The following is a 17,221-nucleotide window of genomic DNA, read 5'->3' as shown; positions in this document are numbered from 1 at the left end:
TCAGATTGAGAAATATCTTTTGTCTCTTTTTAAAATCACTTTAGTGGAGGGAAATAATAATTCAGAGGACAATTGTCACAAGACAAAAATATGTAGTTTCTAGTCTCTCCCCTCACCCCATGATCAATGTCCATACACTATACCCCCATCACTTTTAAATATTCCATGACTCAGATAGCAATCTATTTAGGAAGGTTCTTTTATTATATTTTCATTCATTCATTCCCCTTTGGTAGCTCAAAGGATCTACCTTTCCTTTGAGAAAGCATCCCTTCTACCTACAGCACTGTACACTTTGCTTAAATGTCCTTGTGCTATGTGCTATCATAAATAGTCACCCTTCTTCTTCTTCTAGCCTTTGCCCTTCTTCCTTAGCCAGTCAATGGCTTTGAAAGTGATTGGGATCCATGTGGATTCAGTCGGCTAGGAAGGATCGTCAGTTTCCCCAATGAATGGGTACTCACGGGATGCACCACGGGAAGGTGGATCCAATGCCACCCTGATGCAAGATAACTCATTAATCCATGAAAATTTACCAACTTAACAGCAGTTACAGTGACTGATGGGGAAACAACTGAACTGACAGATTGTATACATATACATATACATATACATATACATATACATATACATATACATATACATATACATATACATATACATATACATATACATATACATATACATATACATGAGACAAATTGCTGTGAAATCGCCTTACATCAAACCTAAGACTCACATCCAACATTGCTCAAGTTGTTCACGCCTAGGGAAAAAAAAGAAAAGAAAAAAAAGCAGCCTCGTTTTATTGCAAGGCGCGGGAAGCCCTCGGGTAGAGGTCCAGACTTCCGGTTTCGCTGCCGGGTTTGGGCGGGAAAGCGCGGAGCCGTTGGTTGAAGGGCGGGTCTCCGCCCCGCCCCCTCAGGCCCGACTTCCGCCCACCGGGAGTGGTGTCCCGGGCTCCCGGTCCCAGCTCTGTGGCCGGTTAAGATCCACCTCCGCGTCGCGGGAGCCATGGAGGCGCTGGTGCAGGCGGGAGTCGAAAATGAAGACGGCGACAGCACCTGCGGGGACTTGTGCTTCATGGACAAAGGCCTGATGAGGTAAGAGCGCCGCGCTGCCCCGAGCGACCCGCGCAGCGATCCCGATCCCGGTCCCCGGGCGGCCGGCGGCCTCCGCTGAGCGGCGATTGCCGTCGGTTTCCCGCCCTGGAGACGGAGCAAACCTCCCCTCCTTTCCGGATTACTGAGCAACCTGGAGACTGCCCCCGCGAACATCCTGGATCTCCACCAGTTTGGGACCATCCGCCCCGTCCCCTACCTTTTGTTTTGTTTTTTTTGTTTTTGTTTTTTTTCTGCTGGTTCTTTCTTGGCTTTTGTTCCTCTGCCTCTGCTTGCCCTGTAATTGTAGGTCTTCTCGGATTCTGCCTTGTTTTTTTTTCTTCTTCTCACCTTGACGAGAGCTGACAGCATGGTGTCTCTGGCAGCGGTGGGGTTATTCCTTCTTATTAGTTTTGCCTCTTCTCTTTACCTCATCCTGATTATGCCCTTTGCAGGACGCGATGGTTCATATATCCATCTATTTTCTTTAAAAGAATTATTAAGCAGGGCGTGTTTGTGGGGGGGGGGTAGATAGCACAATGGTTATGCAAAAAAGACTCATGCCTGAGGCTCCAAAGTCCCAGGTTCAATCTCCTGCACTACCATAAACCAGAACTGAGCAGTGCTCTGGTAACTAATTAATTAAACTATATATATAATTAAGCGTGCTGAATTTTGTTCGCCACTTCTCTCATGCAGTCTCAAGTTGTGCATAGCATACCAGACTCTTGGTTGTCCTTTATTGGATGGGCTCTGCCTACTTTTTCGTCTTATACGTTGTATGATTAGCTGTACTGGGCTACAGGCAGTTCCTGGATAACAGACTCCTCACCTGCACCTGCACCTGCAAATCCATTGTGGTGTACCCTCCTTTGTGCAGATTTGCTTCTGATTATTAAAGCATTTTAGTTCCATTTTGTATTCCAAATTTGCCAAAAGACTCCAGAAAGAAATATTCGCTTTCATTTTTTAATAATAGCTGACATTTACTGAACGCCACCTTTATATGCCTGTTAACTGTGTTTTCAATAATTATCCTCACAACACACCCACAAGGTATCGCTTTACAGGTGACAAATCTAAGACTTAGAAGAAATAACTTTCTCAATTTACATGCAACTGGTGAGCGATTCTTTCAACTTCAATCCTTTAACTTTGTTCTTTGCATTTTTTCTTATGCTATGTTTTCTGTACTATATCGATTTTCCAGAAATTGAAGTGATAATTTAAAAAAGGTATAACATTAAAAGCTGAAGACCTTGCACTAAATAAGAGTTCAATAAGTGAGAAACTAGATAATTGGAAATGTTCTCAGTCACATTTTGAGGTTGCTTACTTGAAATTTAATTTTTTTTTTTCTGCCAGGGTTTATGTGCTTCATTCATTAGGGTTTTGTTGTTAATTACTTTTTAAACTATATTTATATAGATTTACCCTTTTTTTTCCTTTGGCCCAGGAGGTGGCGCAGTAGATAAAGCACTGGACTCTTTTAAGCATGAGGTCATTAGTTCAATCCCGGCAGCATATGTGCCAGAGTGATGTCTGATTCTGTGTCTGACTGTCTGTCTGTCTGCCTGTCTCTCTCTCTCTCCCTATCTTTCTCCTTAATAAATAAATAAATAAAATCTTTAAAAAAAAATAATTTAAGGTTAGCATAACTTGGGGCACAACCCCGCAAACCTAATACCTGTTTGGATACAACAAATGGCACTCAACATTTTAATAATGAAAGTCTTGTCAGATAAAAAAAGGACTGCAAAAGCTGGATAAGGGAAAGAGACTGGCTCACTTAATGACAACTTTTTTAGTCAATACAAGGCCACCCCATCATCTGGGGCCCTAGTCAGGGAATCCTTGGACTTCCACATAGATAATATGGGCCTACACCTCTAATAGATCCCTCTCTCCACCATCACTGGTCACTTCCGTCAGGAATGTCATCATCAGCCCTATTGTGGACCTCTCCAGAACTTTGCCCTCACTATTAAGTAGCAGTGGTAGGTATTGCACTCTCTAAAGGGAGGATGGATCACCTTACTCTGCCACTCAAGGAAGACTGGTCCTGAAATGAGTGCTGTCTAGAATATTGCCAGCTATGACCGTAGACTGTGTGCTCAGAGCAACAGGGGTTGAGAGGTTACGAAGCCTCCTGTGTTAAATATGAATATACATGGGCCTTGGGTCAGATCTATGGGGTAAACAGTTAATTATATTAATGTACTCTCTTGAAATTTGGGAGCTACTTCTGCCTCAATCCAACTTTCTAGTCCTATTCTCAATAGTGGCACTATCTTCCCAGACGAGATCTTTTTATTAGTGATTTAATAATGATTAGCAAGATTGTAGTATAAGGGGGGTGCAATTCCATATAATTCCCACCACCAGAATTCCATACCCTCTCCCCTCCATTGGAAGAATCCCTATTCCTTATCCCTCTGGGAATATGGACCAGAATTCCTTATGAGGTACAGAAGGTGGGAGGTCTGGCTTCTGTAATTGCTTCGCTGCAGAGCATGGACATTGGCAAGTCATTTCATACTCCCTGCCTGTCTCTATCTTTCTCTAGCGGGATAGGGCTCTTCTGAGGTGAGGTTTCATAACACACTGGTGAGGTCATCACCCAGGGAAGTCAGGATAGAATCATAGTAGCAACTTGGTGGCTGAAAAGCTGTAAGATATAAATCAAGATAGATTGTTTAATAATCAGGAACCCAAAGTTAAGAATAGAGCAGATGGAACTAAGCGTCTTTTTGTAGTAAGGAACCTTTTTCTACCATGGGCCATTGGATATTTATGACTTCATTCACTGGCCATACAAAATTACCAACTTAAAAAAAATAGCACTTAAATGTTGCTATGAGAAACCTTGATTTAGTAAATTTCAAGTCCTGCCTGCAATTGCCTTGGCCAGACCAAACCAAATGATTTCACAGCCTTATGTTTTGCAGATTGGATGTTCCCCACCTCTCATATAATTGGTTTAATATTCATACCTTGTCATGCTCATGACCCAGGCTTGAGTCCAGTCCCCATGGCACTCAGTGCTATAGAATCTCTCCGTGAGTCCCTTCTCTCTCTACATGAAAAACACAGCTTAGTGTTTTTCAAAGACAAACAGTTAATAATTCACATTACAAAGCTCTAGATCTTGTGAACCATTTCAAAGGTACCACCAATAGGAAGGATTTCATTATAACAATGAGTAAAGCATATTTATCACCTATAATCTGCTTGGTTAATTCTAACTCATCATGATTTTTAAAATTAATTTTTACTTGGTTTGATAATATGATTTTCTTTTGTAGTATATCAGAGTTGTCATTAGATTCAACCCTTCATGCCATCAATCTTCATTGCAATAACATCTCAAAGATCTCAGCCATTGATCATATCTGGAATTTACGACATTTAGATCTGTCATCAAATCAAATAAGTCAAATCGAAGGTCTAAACACACTGACGAAACTATGCACTTTAAATCTGTCCTGCAATTTGATCACAAGAATAGAAGGTTTGTGATTTTCATGTCTGTATAAGGTGATTCAAGTTTAGTTTTCTATTCAAAACAATGAAGTTATTATATATTACAAAGTTTTGAAAACTGATGTGGTCTAGATGGCACAGTGGATAAGGCATTGGATTTTTCAAGCCTGAGGTTCAAGAGTTCAATCCCCAGCAGCACATGTACCAGAGGGATGTCTGGTTCTTTCTCTCTCCTTCTGTCTCTGTCTTTCTCATAAATATATAAATAAAGTTTTGAAAACTGATGTTAAAATTATTACATAAGGGAGTCGGGCTGTAGCGCAGCAGGTTAAGCGCAGGTGGCGCTAAGCTCAAGGACCGGCGTCAGGATCCAGGTTCGAGCCCCCGGCTCCCCACCTGCAGGCAGGTCCCTTCACAGGCGGTGAAGCAGGTCTGCAGGTGTCTGTGTTTCTCTCCCCCTCTCTGTCTTCCCCTCCTCTCTCCATTTCTCTCTGTCCTATCCAACGACATCAATAATAACTACAACAACAAAACAACAAGGGCAACAAAGGGAATAAATAAAAAAATAAAATAAATTAAAAAAATTATTACATAAAAAGTCTTTCAACAAAGTCATCGATTTTTTTTTTTTTTAAGTTTTTAAAACTATTAATGGGCTGGGAGGTGGTTCAGTGGGTAGCATGCATGCTTTATAGATGTAAGGTCCTAGGTTCAATTTTCAGTACTACTGAAAAAAAGAGATTTTTGCACCAAAACAAAGGACTCTGGGATAGAGGAAAAGGGATCGAAAGGAGGGGCTCTAGGTCCTTAGTATATGAAGATGGAAAAGGACTTAGACTGGGGGAGAAAGTGTCTTGCAGATACAATCCTGAGGAGATGAGAAGTTGTACTTATGTTTCAACAGCTGTATTATAAACCATTAACTCCCAGTAAAGGGGGAGAAAAATATTAAAGGACTTTGCAAATACCAATTCACTATAGGTTTGCTTATGACTTAGATTTGCTTTGGAATAATCTGAAATATTAAAATCTTGTTTGTCTCTAATTGATTATTTGAATTCTGTAAAGGTTGTATTTATTTCATTTTAGGGCTGGAAACACTGGTTAATCTGACTAGACTGAATTTATCTTATAACCAGATACATGATCTTAGTGGTAAGTATCATTTATAATGTCAAATGTTTGCCACATGTAATAAGAAAGACAGCTCAGCATGCTGAAAAACTAAATAATTGAATTTTCACCAAAAAAAAAAATCTCATCGAGGGAGTACTTCAGCTAAAACTTTTCTTATGATGCTAAAACTATAGCTGAATGAAAAATAGAAAAACCTAAGGTGATCAGAAACAAACAAACAAAAATACTAGAAAAGACCTGATGCATAAGAGTAGGTTTTAATTTAGATAACTACTAAGCATATTATACAGAGATGAGTAGAACTAATAGAACTTCATACAGTGTTGGAAATATTTTATATCTGTGCCATTTAGTGAGATAATCAAATAGAAATGAGTACTGGAAATGTGACTAATACATTGAGAAACTGAATCTGTAACCTTTATCTAATTTTAGTGATTTTTTAATTTATATGTAAAAAAAAAAAAAACCACATGTGACTAGCACTAACACATTGAATAGTGTAGATATATAATATTCCAAAGGATATTGAAAATTAAACATCAAAATATTCTTCATTTTTTTCTGACTTTAGCATGTTTGTTTTGAAAAGCTTAAAAATTGTTACTTGTTCTTGACTGATTGAAAAATGTTACTATTAAACTTAACCTGTTAGAACTAGCAAAATTCCTGTAGTTATCATTATAATTTTTGTCAATACTTGAAACAGCCATACTCATTTGTTTGTGTCTCTGCTATACTAGAAAAATACAATGTATGCCAAGACTTTTTTTCCCCAAGAGTTGTCAAACTACTGGAATTGAATGTTGATTTAATTAACATCATTGCTATGTGATGTTGAGGGAAGTATTTTCGTCTTTGGATGCAATATTCTTAAAACTTTATTCTTAAAGTTCTTTATTCTTTATTCTTATAAACTATATAGTAAGCAGCAGACTATAGATATCTGCAGCGACATAAATAAATTTAGAGAGTTAAAGTGAAAAGAGCCAGACATAGAAGGCTATATGATTCCAGTCATGTCATTCTGATAAAGTCAGAGTTAATAGGGCTAGAAATCAGATTATTAGTTGCCAGAAGCTAAAAATAAGATAAGACAGATTACAGAGGGACTCAAGGACATTTTTAGGGTGGTGGTGATATATATCTCAGTTATAGTAGTGATTATATGGCTGCTGTTGGGTAAAGTATGTCAAACTTTACACCTGAAAGGATTACTTTGTATCAAACCATGATAAGGAATATAAAGAAAATACCATAGACAACCCTTTAAATTCTAGTAGATCATTCTTAGTACACCTTATGTTCAGAAGCACTCTAATAAGTAAACATTGCCAGTTAAAATAAGAACATGCAAATAAAAACCACTAAGAGACAATCAGGTTAACCATGAAGGAACAGAAAGAAAACTGGTATGTTGGGAGTCCGGCGGTACCACAGCGGGTTAAGCGCAAGGACCTGACTAAGGATCCCAGTTCAAGCCTCTGGCTCCCCACCTGCAGGGGAGTCTTCACAGGCGGTGAAGCACATCTGCAGGTGTCTGTCTTTCACTCCCCTCTCTGTCTTCCCCTCCTCTCTCCATTTCTCTCTGTCCTATCCAACAATAACTACAACAATAAAACAAGGGCAACAAAAGGGAATAAATAAATATTTAAAAAAAACCAACAAGGGCAACAAAATGAAATAAATATTTTTTTAAAAAGGAAACTGGTATGTAGTTGAGGAATTGGTGTGTTGAGAAAAAGATGGGAGAGTGGGCAAAGACTTGATCACACACTGCTTCATAAGCAAGGGAAAAAGGTATATAGTATGTGCTTACAAGGGATCAGTGAGTGAGTAATGGTTTGAGGAGGACAGAAATAAGAGTCATCCAGTTAGGAAGCTGTCTCATGGTCTCAATGAATGGTGATGGAGAGTTGAATTAAAATGAAATAGTGACAAGAAGTAAATAGTTTTTCAGAGACAGTTTATGGAATTTGATATCATGAGATGAGGAAATAAAAAAAAATTTGATATCATGAGATGATATTTGCTGACGTGGGATTAGGTAAGGGATAGGCTTAAGGATGCGGGGATGGTGACCTGGAAGTAACATAGTGGTTAAAATATTGGACTTGCCAATGCCCATGTTCATCAGGGAAGCAATCACAGAAGCCAGACCTTCCATCTTCTGCATCCCACAATGACCTTGGGTCCATACTCCCAGAGGGTTAAAGAATAGGAAAGCTATCAGGGGAGGGGATGGGATATGGAGATCTGGTGGTGGTAATTGTGTGTGTGTGAAGTTGTACCCCTCTTATCCTATGGTTTAGTCAATGTTTTCTTTTTATAAATAAAAAATAAAATAATAATAATAAAGATAAAATAAACATTAAAAAAAGTAGAAGTAACTAGCAAAGAAAAAAAATATTGGACTTGTAAGCATGAAACCCTGTGTTTGATTCCCAGCATTACATATCCCAGAGTGATGCTGTGATTTGTATTCTCTCTTTCTCTCATTAAGAAACAAGTCTTTGTGTTATTATAAATAAGCCTTTAAAAAAAAAAAGGCAGTCGGACGGTAGCACAGCGGTTTAAGTGCACATGACACAAAGCACAAGGACCTGTGTAAGGATCCCAGTTCAAGTCCCCAGCTCCCCACCTGCAGGGGAGTCGCTTCACAGGCAGTGAAACTGGTCTTCAGGTGTCTATCTTTATCTTTCTTTCCCCTTTTCTGTCTTCCCCATCTCTCTCCATTTCTCTCTGTCCTACCTAACAACAACAACAATAACAATAACAAAAACTACAACAACAATCAAAAACAAGGGCAACAAAAGGGAAAATAAATATTTGAAAAAAAATTAAAAAACATGGAGTGGAAATTAAAGATCATAACTTAAATTTGAAAATATTTTTTGCAAATATGTACATATATGTGTGCACATATACAAGCATAATGTCAGCCTTGAGGTGGACTGTGTGGTTGAAGTACATTTCAGAAATGTATTTGTTGTTAAGAAATCATAGAGATTCTGGAGCACATAGAGATGGGGACCAGAAATGAGCTCTGGGTCCCTCCAAAACTGAAATATAAAAAAGCAAGAAGTTGAAACATAAGAATTAACAACTCATAACAAGGACACATAAATGTGTTAAAAGAAATGCTGAGGGGAGTCGGGCGGTAGCGCAGTGGGTTAAGCACACGTGGCGCTAAGCGCGGACCAGCATAAGAATCCCGGTTCAAGCCCCCGGCTCCCCACCTGCAGGGGAGTCGCTTCACAGGCGGTGAAGCAGGTCTGCAGGTGTCTATCTTTCGCTCACCCTGTCTTCCCCTCCTCTCTCCATCTCTCTGTCCTATCCAGCAACAACGACATCGATAACAACAACAATAACAACAAGAAAAGACAATAAGGGCAACAAGAGGGAAAATAAATAAGTATAAAAAAAGTTTTAAAAAAAAACCAAAAAACAAATGCTGAGTATTAAAAAGAATGCCTCATGGTCCAGAGGTGGTGCAGTGGCTAAGGCATTAAGTGTGAGGTCCCGAGTTCGATCCCTGCAGCACATGTACCAGAGTGATGGCTGGTTCTTTCTCTCCTCCTCTCTTTCTCATGAATAAATAAATAAATTCTTTAAAAAAAAAAAAAAAAGAGTGCCTGATGGGAAGCCTCAATTTGTGGAGAGTGATCAGGCAGAATTTCCTGAGGACAGGGTGAATAATTCTGACTGATAAGGACTATGAAATAAATTATAAACAGGCAACCCTGTAAGAAAGATACATGAAAATTAGCCAGGTAAGTAGCAGTAAGGAGATGATGTTATGTTATGCCACTCAGGTTATAGAATGGAAGGCAGTGAGTAAAGTTGTATTTGTCTGTGTAGAATACTAAACTAAGTAAAATTATGAAATAAGATCTGAGGTCAGAAAAGAAACTGAAGTAACTGTAGGGGGTTCACGAGATTCAGGTGAAATTAAAGGTTGTTTGCACAGATTATGCAGATGTAATATCAGGTAGCAATGACCTCTGTTACAAATATGTTAATCATTCTAAACATTCTATGCTCTAGACAAGCTCATGTAAGAAATATTACCCAGGCACGAAATCATTAAATTACATGATACTTACTATATTGATTTAATACCGGAGCCATTAAAATTGAAGTTTTTGTTAGTGTGTGCTAATCAAAAATAGTCTATTGATCAAGAATCCATTTATTTGTGTTTGTTCTCATATACGCACATACAGTGACCTGGGGAAGCCCATTTATTTAATTTGAAGGGAGCCAGAGCCCTGGAACTAAGACCTTAAAGCTATGCTAAACCTGTGTTTTCTTTTTAAAGTTATTTGGCTCCTCTCCTGGGCTTATACCCCAAGGACTCCATAACACCCAACCAAAAAGAGGTGTGTACTCCTATGTTCATAGCAGCACAATTCATAATAGCTAAAACCTGGAAGCAACCCAGGTGCCCAACAACAGATGAGTGGCTGAGAAAGCTGTGGTATATATACACAATGAAATACTATGCAGCTATCAAGAACAATGAACCCACCTTCTCTGACCCATCTTGGACAGAGCTAGAAGGAATTATGTTAAGTGAACTAAGTCAGAAAGATAAAGATGAGTATGGGATGATCCCACTCATCAACAGAAGTTGAGTAAGAAGATCTGAAAGGGAAACTAAAAGCAGGACCTGATCAAATTGTAAGTAGGGCACCAAAGTAAAAACCCTGTGGTGAGGGGTAGACATGCAGCTTCCTGGGCCAGTGAGGGGTGGGAGTGGGTGGGAGGGATGGGTCACAGTCTTTTGGTGGTGGGAATGGTGTTTATGTACACTCCTAGCAAAAAGTTATTTGACTTTGTCAGTACCTTCTTTATTAGATTTAGCTGCTCATAAGTAGGTATTGCTAAAATATCTCTTTTGCCTTTAGAAATACAACCTATATAAAATTATTTTTGACAAACTTTTGGAAAACTTTCTACTGTGACATCAAAAGAATATTTTCCTATTGCAGGTTTGATTCCCCTTCATGGAATTAAACATAAACTTAGATATATTGACCTACATAGTAATTTTGTAGATAGTATCCATCACTTACTTCAGTGTACAGTAGGATTACACTTCTTGACTAATCTTATTTTGGAGAAAAATGGAGAGGATAATCCTGTCTGTCGTGAACCAGGTATGAACAATTAACTTTATACTTTATGTAACAATATTCAAATCTCCTTTATTTTCCTGTAACTGGTGTCTGTGACCTTCTAGTGTGTCTTAAACTTTGAAGCATTCATTTTGTGTTTGGAATAACATTAACTGCCAGTAAATTATTTTAAGACAGACTCATTAAAACCATACAAGATGAAGACAAGTAATTTAGTTGAGACAGTTACATATTTGATAAGTGAATATCTTCAAAGTATTTCTTTATGATACATTTTTATAGTATAGTGCTTTTAAAAAGTATAGGGGGTGGTGGGTAGTGGCACACAGGGTTAAATGCACATGTTACAAAGTGCAAGGACCAGCACAAGGATCCTGGTTTAAGCCCCCCACATGCCACCTGCAGGGGGAAAGCTTCACAAGTAGGTTTGTAGGTGACTATCTTTCTCCATCTCTATCCTCCCCTCTTCCCTCAATTTCTCTCTGTCCGATTCATTAAAATGGAAAAAAATAGACACCAGAAACTGGATTTATAGTGTAACAACCCCAGCATTAACCCTGGAGGTAAAAAAGAAAAAAAAATTCAGAGAGGGAGTGTGTGTGTGTGTGTGTGTGTGTGTGTGTGTGTGTGTGTGTGTGTGTGTGTGTTTGTAAAATAAATGGGCATGGAGTCAGCAAGTTGTCATTTTTTCTTCCTCCAAAATGTTTAATAATAATTTGCCTGAATTTTTTCTTTTGGGAAAAAGTTTTCCAGTCACTTCTTTGGTTTTTGTTAGAAACACTCAGTTTTAAAATTAGCTAAGCAGAATTAAACTTTCTAATTGACTGGTTAGTGGGACATACAGTTGAGCACACATCTGATCACACACAAGGACCCAGGTTCAACCCAGGTGAACCTGGGTTGAGGTTCATGAGCCGTCAAGCAGGTCTGCAAGTGTCTCTCTTCCCCACCCTCCCTGCTCAGTTTCTCTCTGTCATAGGAAATTAAAGGGGAAAAAAAAAAAAGGAAAAAGTGGCTATCAGGAGCAGTGGATCTGTAGTGTAGATACCATGTCTTAGCAATAACCCCGGTGGCAATAAAAAAAAAAATTTGGTTTTTGTCAGTGTTTCTTTCCTTTTTATAAGTAAAATTTTTTTTAAAAAATTAACAGGTTTCTAAACACCAAATTAATCTTGCTTTGTTAGTTTTCTCATAATGATATTTAATGAAAATAAATGTGTTTGTTATGACTACTTCGTAGATTTCCTGTCTTAATCTTACAGGGAGAAGTTGGGAATGCTTAATTTTATGAATGTTTGAAGACTACTACCAAAATTCTAGCTTAGCTTGTTGCATTACCCAGATTTATATTTATTCTGATCATATTTTAAGTACACAGAATATGTTTATATTACTGTCTAGTGAGCATTTTATTTATTAATTAGAAAGATAGGAGAGAGAGACGGAATGAGTCATCAGTCTGGTACATGTGCTGCCGGGGATTGAACTCAGGACCTCATGTGTGAGAGTACAATGCTTTATCCAGTGCACCACCTCCCGGACCACAAAATAAGACACTTCTATTGAAAGTTCCTTAGTTGTATTCTAGGACTAATTTTATTATTCTGATGATATATTTGGCAGTTGAGAAATTTAGTTTATTCTATAAAAGTCTAATACATTTTTTAATAATTTTGAATGCTTTGTTTCCAAGGGTACAGAGCAATTATTCTCCAGGCTTTGCCACAGCTTAGAATCCTAGACTGCAAAAATATATTTGGTGAACCAGTAGATATGTCAGATTTAAATGCAACACGCCTACAATGCTTAGAAGGTCTTTTGGATAATTTAGCTGCTTCTGAGTCTCCTGTAAATATAAGTGAAGATGAGGTATATATACCATTTTTTCCAAATAAACAAAAAAGATGTCATTAAGTTTCAATTAATAAGTAAACATAAATTTAAAGGAACTTGCATGTTTCTATATTGTAGATCACTGACTGCTTGCCAGTGATACCAACACCCATTGATGAGCTTGCACCCGTAGATCGGTTTTCAAGTGCACAAAGAGATACTGGCTTGACATCCTGTACATCTGTGTGCCCGTCTTCTGAACCAGAGCAAGTCAATCCTGAAAGTAGTTTTCAGAATGATATGAAACTTCAGAAAATAGATGATCAAATTCTACAGATTCTCCATGAAGTAACTGTTCTTCATATTCTTCTAAACAGTGTGTTTGTAAAAGAGAAAGTAGTAAAAATATAAAAACAATAATTACAGAGAGCCTTATTAGTTAAATGTTGGTTATACCAAAAGATTTGTAGTCATGTAGATTTTTTTTTCTTAGAATAGGATGAGAGAAAAGTGCTTCTAGAAGGATTTTGAGTTTTTAATAAGTGAGACTATTGTCATTATCACTGACAATCCTCAATAAGCAAGTCAACCTTAGATGAGTAAGTTAATAAAATTATAAAGGTTCTGTATAAGAGATATCCCAAAAGAATTTAATTCAGGCCATAAAGGTAGATAGCAATAAAAGTGAAACAGTACTTTGACATCATAAGTAACATTTCTGAGCTTTCTTCCTAAAGCCTCCTTGAGTTTCATCTTTTTCTTTTTTTTTTTTTTTTGCCTCCCACCCCCCCCCACCCACCCTCATCTTTCATCTTTTCTAATGGCTGACTCTTCTACCAACTGACATAAATTATAGAAATCTGGTGTTTATTATATTTTGTTGTAGTTGTATCTTTCATTTGTATGCATTATAGCCTCCATAAGAGAATGTCTTAATTTTTGTCATGAAGGCACTCAGACCCAGTGATAATCCTGCTGGGGGAAAAAAAAAATCTTGAATAGTTAAAGACTTATTAATGGAAGGGCGGGGGGGGGGGGGGAGATAACAGAATAGTTATGCAAAGAGACTCTTGCCTGAGGTTCCAAAGTCCCAGGTTCAATACCTGAACCACCATAAGCCAGAGCTGAACTGTGCTCTGGACACACACACACACACACCCACACACACACACACTCACACACACACTTATTGAAGGACGTTTTTGCAGGATCTAAATTTCTAGCGTGAACTTTCAGTACTCCTGGCATTTATACCTTTTTATACAAAGTCTGTTAGCATTAATAAAATTATTTATATTCTATTATTTTTATTTAGCTATTCTTACAATTTGCCTTTCCCTTTGGCTTTCAGTAGTTCAGTGACATTGTGTGTAAGTACAGCTTTCTGCATACTAAACCTGTCTATGGTTTTTCTGTGATTTTTTTTTTAATATTTATTTTCCTTTTTGTTGCCCTTGTTTTTTTTTTTTTCTGTGTTTTTTAATCCAAAATGTCTCTTTACCCAATTTGACAATTTTGGGCATCATTCCACTGTTTATTTGTCCTCCTCTTCTGCCATTTTAGATTCTACCTAGACTTTGATATTATCTCACTGTTCCCTAAGACTCTGTATATCCTATTAATTCAGTGTCAATGTGTTTTTTGGCTTTTGTTTTTTGTTTTTCTTAAGGAATTGTAAGTTTTTTTTTTTTTCAGAAAAAGTGAAAATGCATATGCTGAAGTATACATGGGCAGTAAAGGGGGAGCTTGCTTACAGGTTGAAGTTTTTAGGTATGCAGAGAGAGTGTTGATATATTCTTAATATTGAATAATTTCTGTTGATCTCTTTTCATATTCACTTATGCTTTCACCTCATTCTGCTATGTTTTTAAAAATTTGTTTGTTGGGAGCCGGGCGGTAGTGCAGCGGGTTAAGCTCACATGGTACAAAGCTCAAGGACCGGCGTAAAGATCCTGGTTTAACCCCCTGGCTCCCCACCTGCAGGGGAGTCGCTTCACAGGCAGTGAAGCAGGTCTGCAGGTGTCTATCTTTCTCTCCCCCTCTATCTTCCCCTCCTCTCTCCATTTTCTCTCTGTCCTATCCAACAATGATGACATCAATAACAACAACAATAATAACTACAACAATAAAGTAACAAGGGCAACAGACAGGAATAAATAAATATTTTTTAAAAAAACTTATTTAACAAAAATTTTTTTTAAAAACTTTAACAAAAATTTTGCCAACAGAATTATCACTAGGACTCAGTGCCTACAGTTCCAGGCAGTCATTTTTCTTTTCTTTCTGATAGAAGGTTAAAAAAAAAAAAACATAAAAAGAGAGAAAGACAGAGGGAAAGTAAGACTGAGCGAAAGAGAGAGAGAGACCTGCAGCAGTGCTTCAGTGCTCATGAAGGTTCCTCTGCAAGTGATATCTGGGAGTTTGAAGGCTGGTCTGTGCACATAATGATGCATGTGCTCTAGTGAGTGAGATACCACCTGGCCTTCTCATTCTGTTTTACCACTCCAGGCTGACACCCCCACACACACACCCCCAGTTGGAGGGAGAGAGAAAGACACCACAGAGCTAAAGCTTCCCTTGGTGTGGTAGGGGCTAGGCTCTAACCTGGCAAAGCAGACACCTGTCCAGGTGAGCTGTCTTTCAGTATACTAGTCAGGCAGCAAATAATTTCTTTAATTTTTATGGGGATAGGTGGTGCCTACCTGTATGAATGCATGCAGTACACAAAGACCGAGATTCAAGCCTTCAGTCCCCACCAATAGGTGGAATGCTTCATGAGCAGTGAGGCAGTGCTATAGGTTTCTCTCTCTCTCTCTCTCTGTCTCTCTTCACCTCTCTGTCTCTTCATCTCAGTCTATTCCTGTCTCTGTACAAAATAAGCAAATACATTGACAAATATATTTTGTTTACTGAACATCTTGTACTCTGCTATATATTATCTTATAATTCTTCAAACTAAAAAAAAATTTAAAAACAACAGATTTTTCTACCTCAGTTTTAGGCTTCCTACATTGCGGTGATTATGATAATCTCTCCAGCTAAAAACCGTAAAAGTAGAAGTCTTCCATTCTTTTCAAGTGTCAGTCTCCCTCAAGAATATGACTGGTCTGGGGCCAGAGAAACAATGTAATGCTTATGCACAAGACTTTCATATCTGAGGCTGCAAGGTTCCAGGTTCAATTCCCAGCACCACCCTAAGCCAGATCTAAGCAGTGCTCTGGTTATTTAAATTTAAAAAGTATAAGTAAATAAGTCAGTTTTTATTCACTTTCTCAGGCCTTCAAGTATTTTTTGTTCTTTGTTGTTTTGTTTTTATTTTTCTAAACTTTATAATTATCTTGACACTATCAACTTTGCATGAGCTTACTTGTCTATGGCAGAGAATAAATATCCTGAGTAATTCCAAACATGTAAATTAGAAACTCTTAATCTTATAAAATGTCATCATACTTTAGGAAGTTTTGAATTTTAATCTTTGTCCTGGATTGAAATTTTAAGAAACCATGTTGGATTCTTTTTAATTCTAGAGTTCTAAAATATTAGAAGATGATATTCCTGAGAAAGACCTCAGACCAAAAAAGGACACAGATTTAACTTCTGAAAGTGACTTTGGAAACAGAAAAGAATGCAGTAGAAAATTTTCTCGAAAATCAAAAATCCCTTGTTATTACAAGAATATTCAGTCTATTAAGCACCACAATAAGAACAGCAACATAAGGTACTTTAGTTTTACAAATTCAGCTAGGTCACACAAATAATTAATATTCTGATTTCTTCATTGATGCTATGTCAAGATTTTTTTTTTTAAGTCAAAAACTTGATTAAGCCTTGCTAAGATTTATTTTGGTCAGTATATTCATAAAAATGTGATGAAATTACCCCTTTCAGTTTGATAATGATCATTGCCTAAGTTATAAAAAATATTATAGACACTGCACATTTATTTGGGTTATGTCTTATGTTTTATTCTTTTCAGTTGTAATCGTAAAATGAGACATCCTTTCTTTAAAGACTTATATGTAAGATCATCGTTAACAAGCAGTACTGTAATAGAAGAATCAGAAGAGCCGAAGAATGAAATAATTAAAGTAGAGAGAACTGATTCACAGGACAACACTTACCGGGTATGACTCAGGAAATTAAGAAAGTGGGGGGAAAAATGAATTATGGGGGTTAGATGGTGGCTCACATTACCTTACATAATGGCCTTGGTCCCTACCTGCAGCAGGGGAGGCTTCATGAACAGTAGAACAGTGCTTAGGTATTCCTCTTCTCTGTCTCTTTCTGTCATGGTATCTCACCATCAATTTAAAAAAAAAATGTCACCAGGAATGGTGGAACCATGCAGGCACCAGAGACACAGATAACCCTGGTAGTAAAAAAGAGAAAACAAAATAAATGTAATAATCTTAGATACAAAGTTAATAAAAATAATACTTTTTTATGATAAAAAATATTGCATGTGATTTTATTGGCATGAAGAGAGAGATTCAGTGACCTTTTCTGATTTCCAAATATTTTATATTT

At 37.5% G+C, this 17,221-nt stretch overlaps 1 protein-coding gene across 3 annotated transcripts in view; it reads left to right on the top strand.

The window, feature by feature from the left end:
- Positions 1 to 970: 970 nt before the first annotated feature.
- The window catches only part of LRRCC1 (leucine rich repeat and coiled-coil centrosomal protein 1), a 36,910-nt gene continuing 20,659 nt past the window's right edge, over positions 971 to 17,221 (top strand). Inside the window, exons 1-8 of one of the 3 annotated variants that reach the window (XM_007535343.3) lie at positions 971 to 1,103; positions 4,406 to 4,611; positions 5,673 to 5,738; positions 10,715 to 10,882; positions 12,555 to 12,730; positions 12,833 to 13,042; positions 16,222 to 16,412; positions 16,671 to 16,818. In XM_007535343.3, coding sequence (XP_007535405.1) covers positions 1,015 to 1,103; positions 4,406 to 4,611; positions 5,673 to 5,738; positions 10,715 to 10,882; positions 12,555 to 12,730; positions 12,833 to 13,042; positions 16,222 to 16,412; positions 16,671 to 16,818 — 1,254 coding nt within the window. In that variant the 5' untranslated portion in view covers positions 971 to 1,014. Of the gene's footprint in view, positions 1,104 to 4,405; positions 4,612 to 5,672; positions 5,739 to 10,714; positions 10,883 to 12,554; positions 12,731 to 12,832; positions 13,043 to 16,221; positions 16,413 to 16,670; positions 16,819 to 17,221 lie in introns of those variants that run through there. The other 2 variants (XM_060199421.1, XM_060199417.1) reach the window with 2 other exon arrangements.

This window comes from Erinaceus europaeus, chromosome 1 (assembly GCF_950295315.1).
Source record: "Erinaceus europaeus chromosome 1, mEriEur2.1, whole genome shotgun sequence".
Taxonomy (NCBI): domain Eukaryota; kingdom Metazoa; phylum Chordata; class Mammalia; order Eulipotyphla; family Erinaceidae; genus Erinaceus; species Erinaceus europaeus.
Note: the sequence above shows the minus strand (reverse complement) of the source record. Positions and strands in the feature narration are given on the sequence as shown.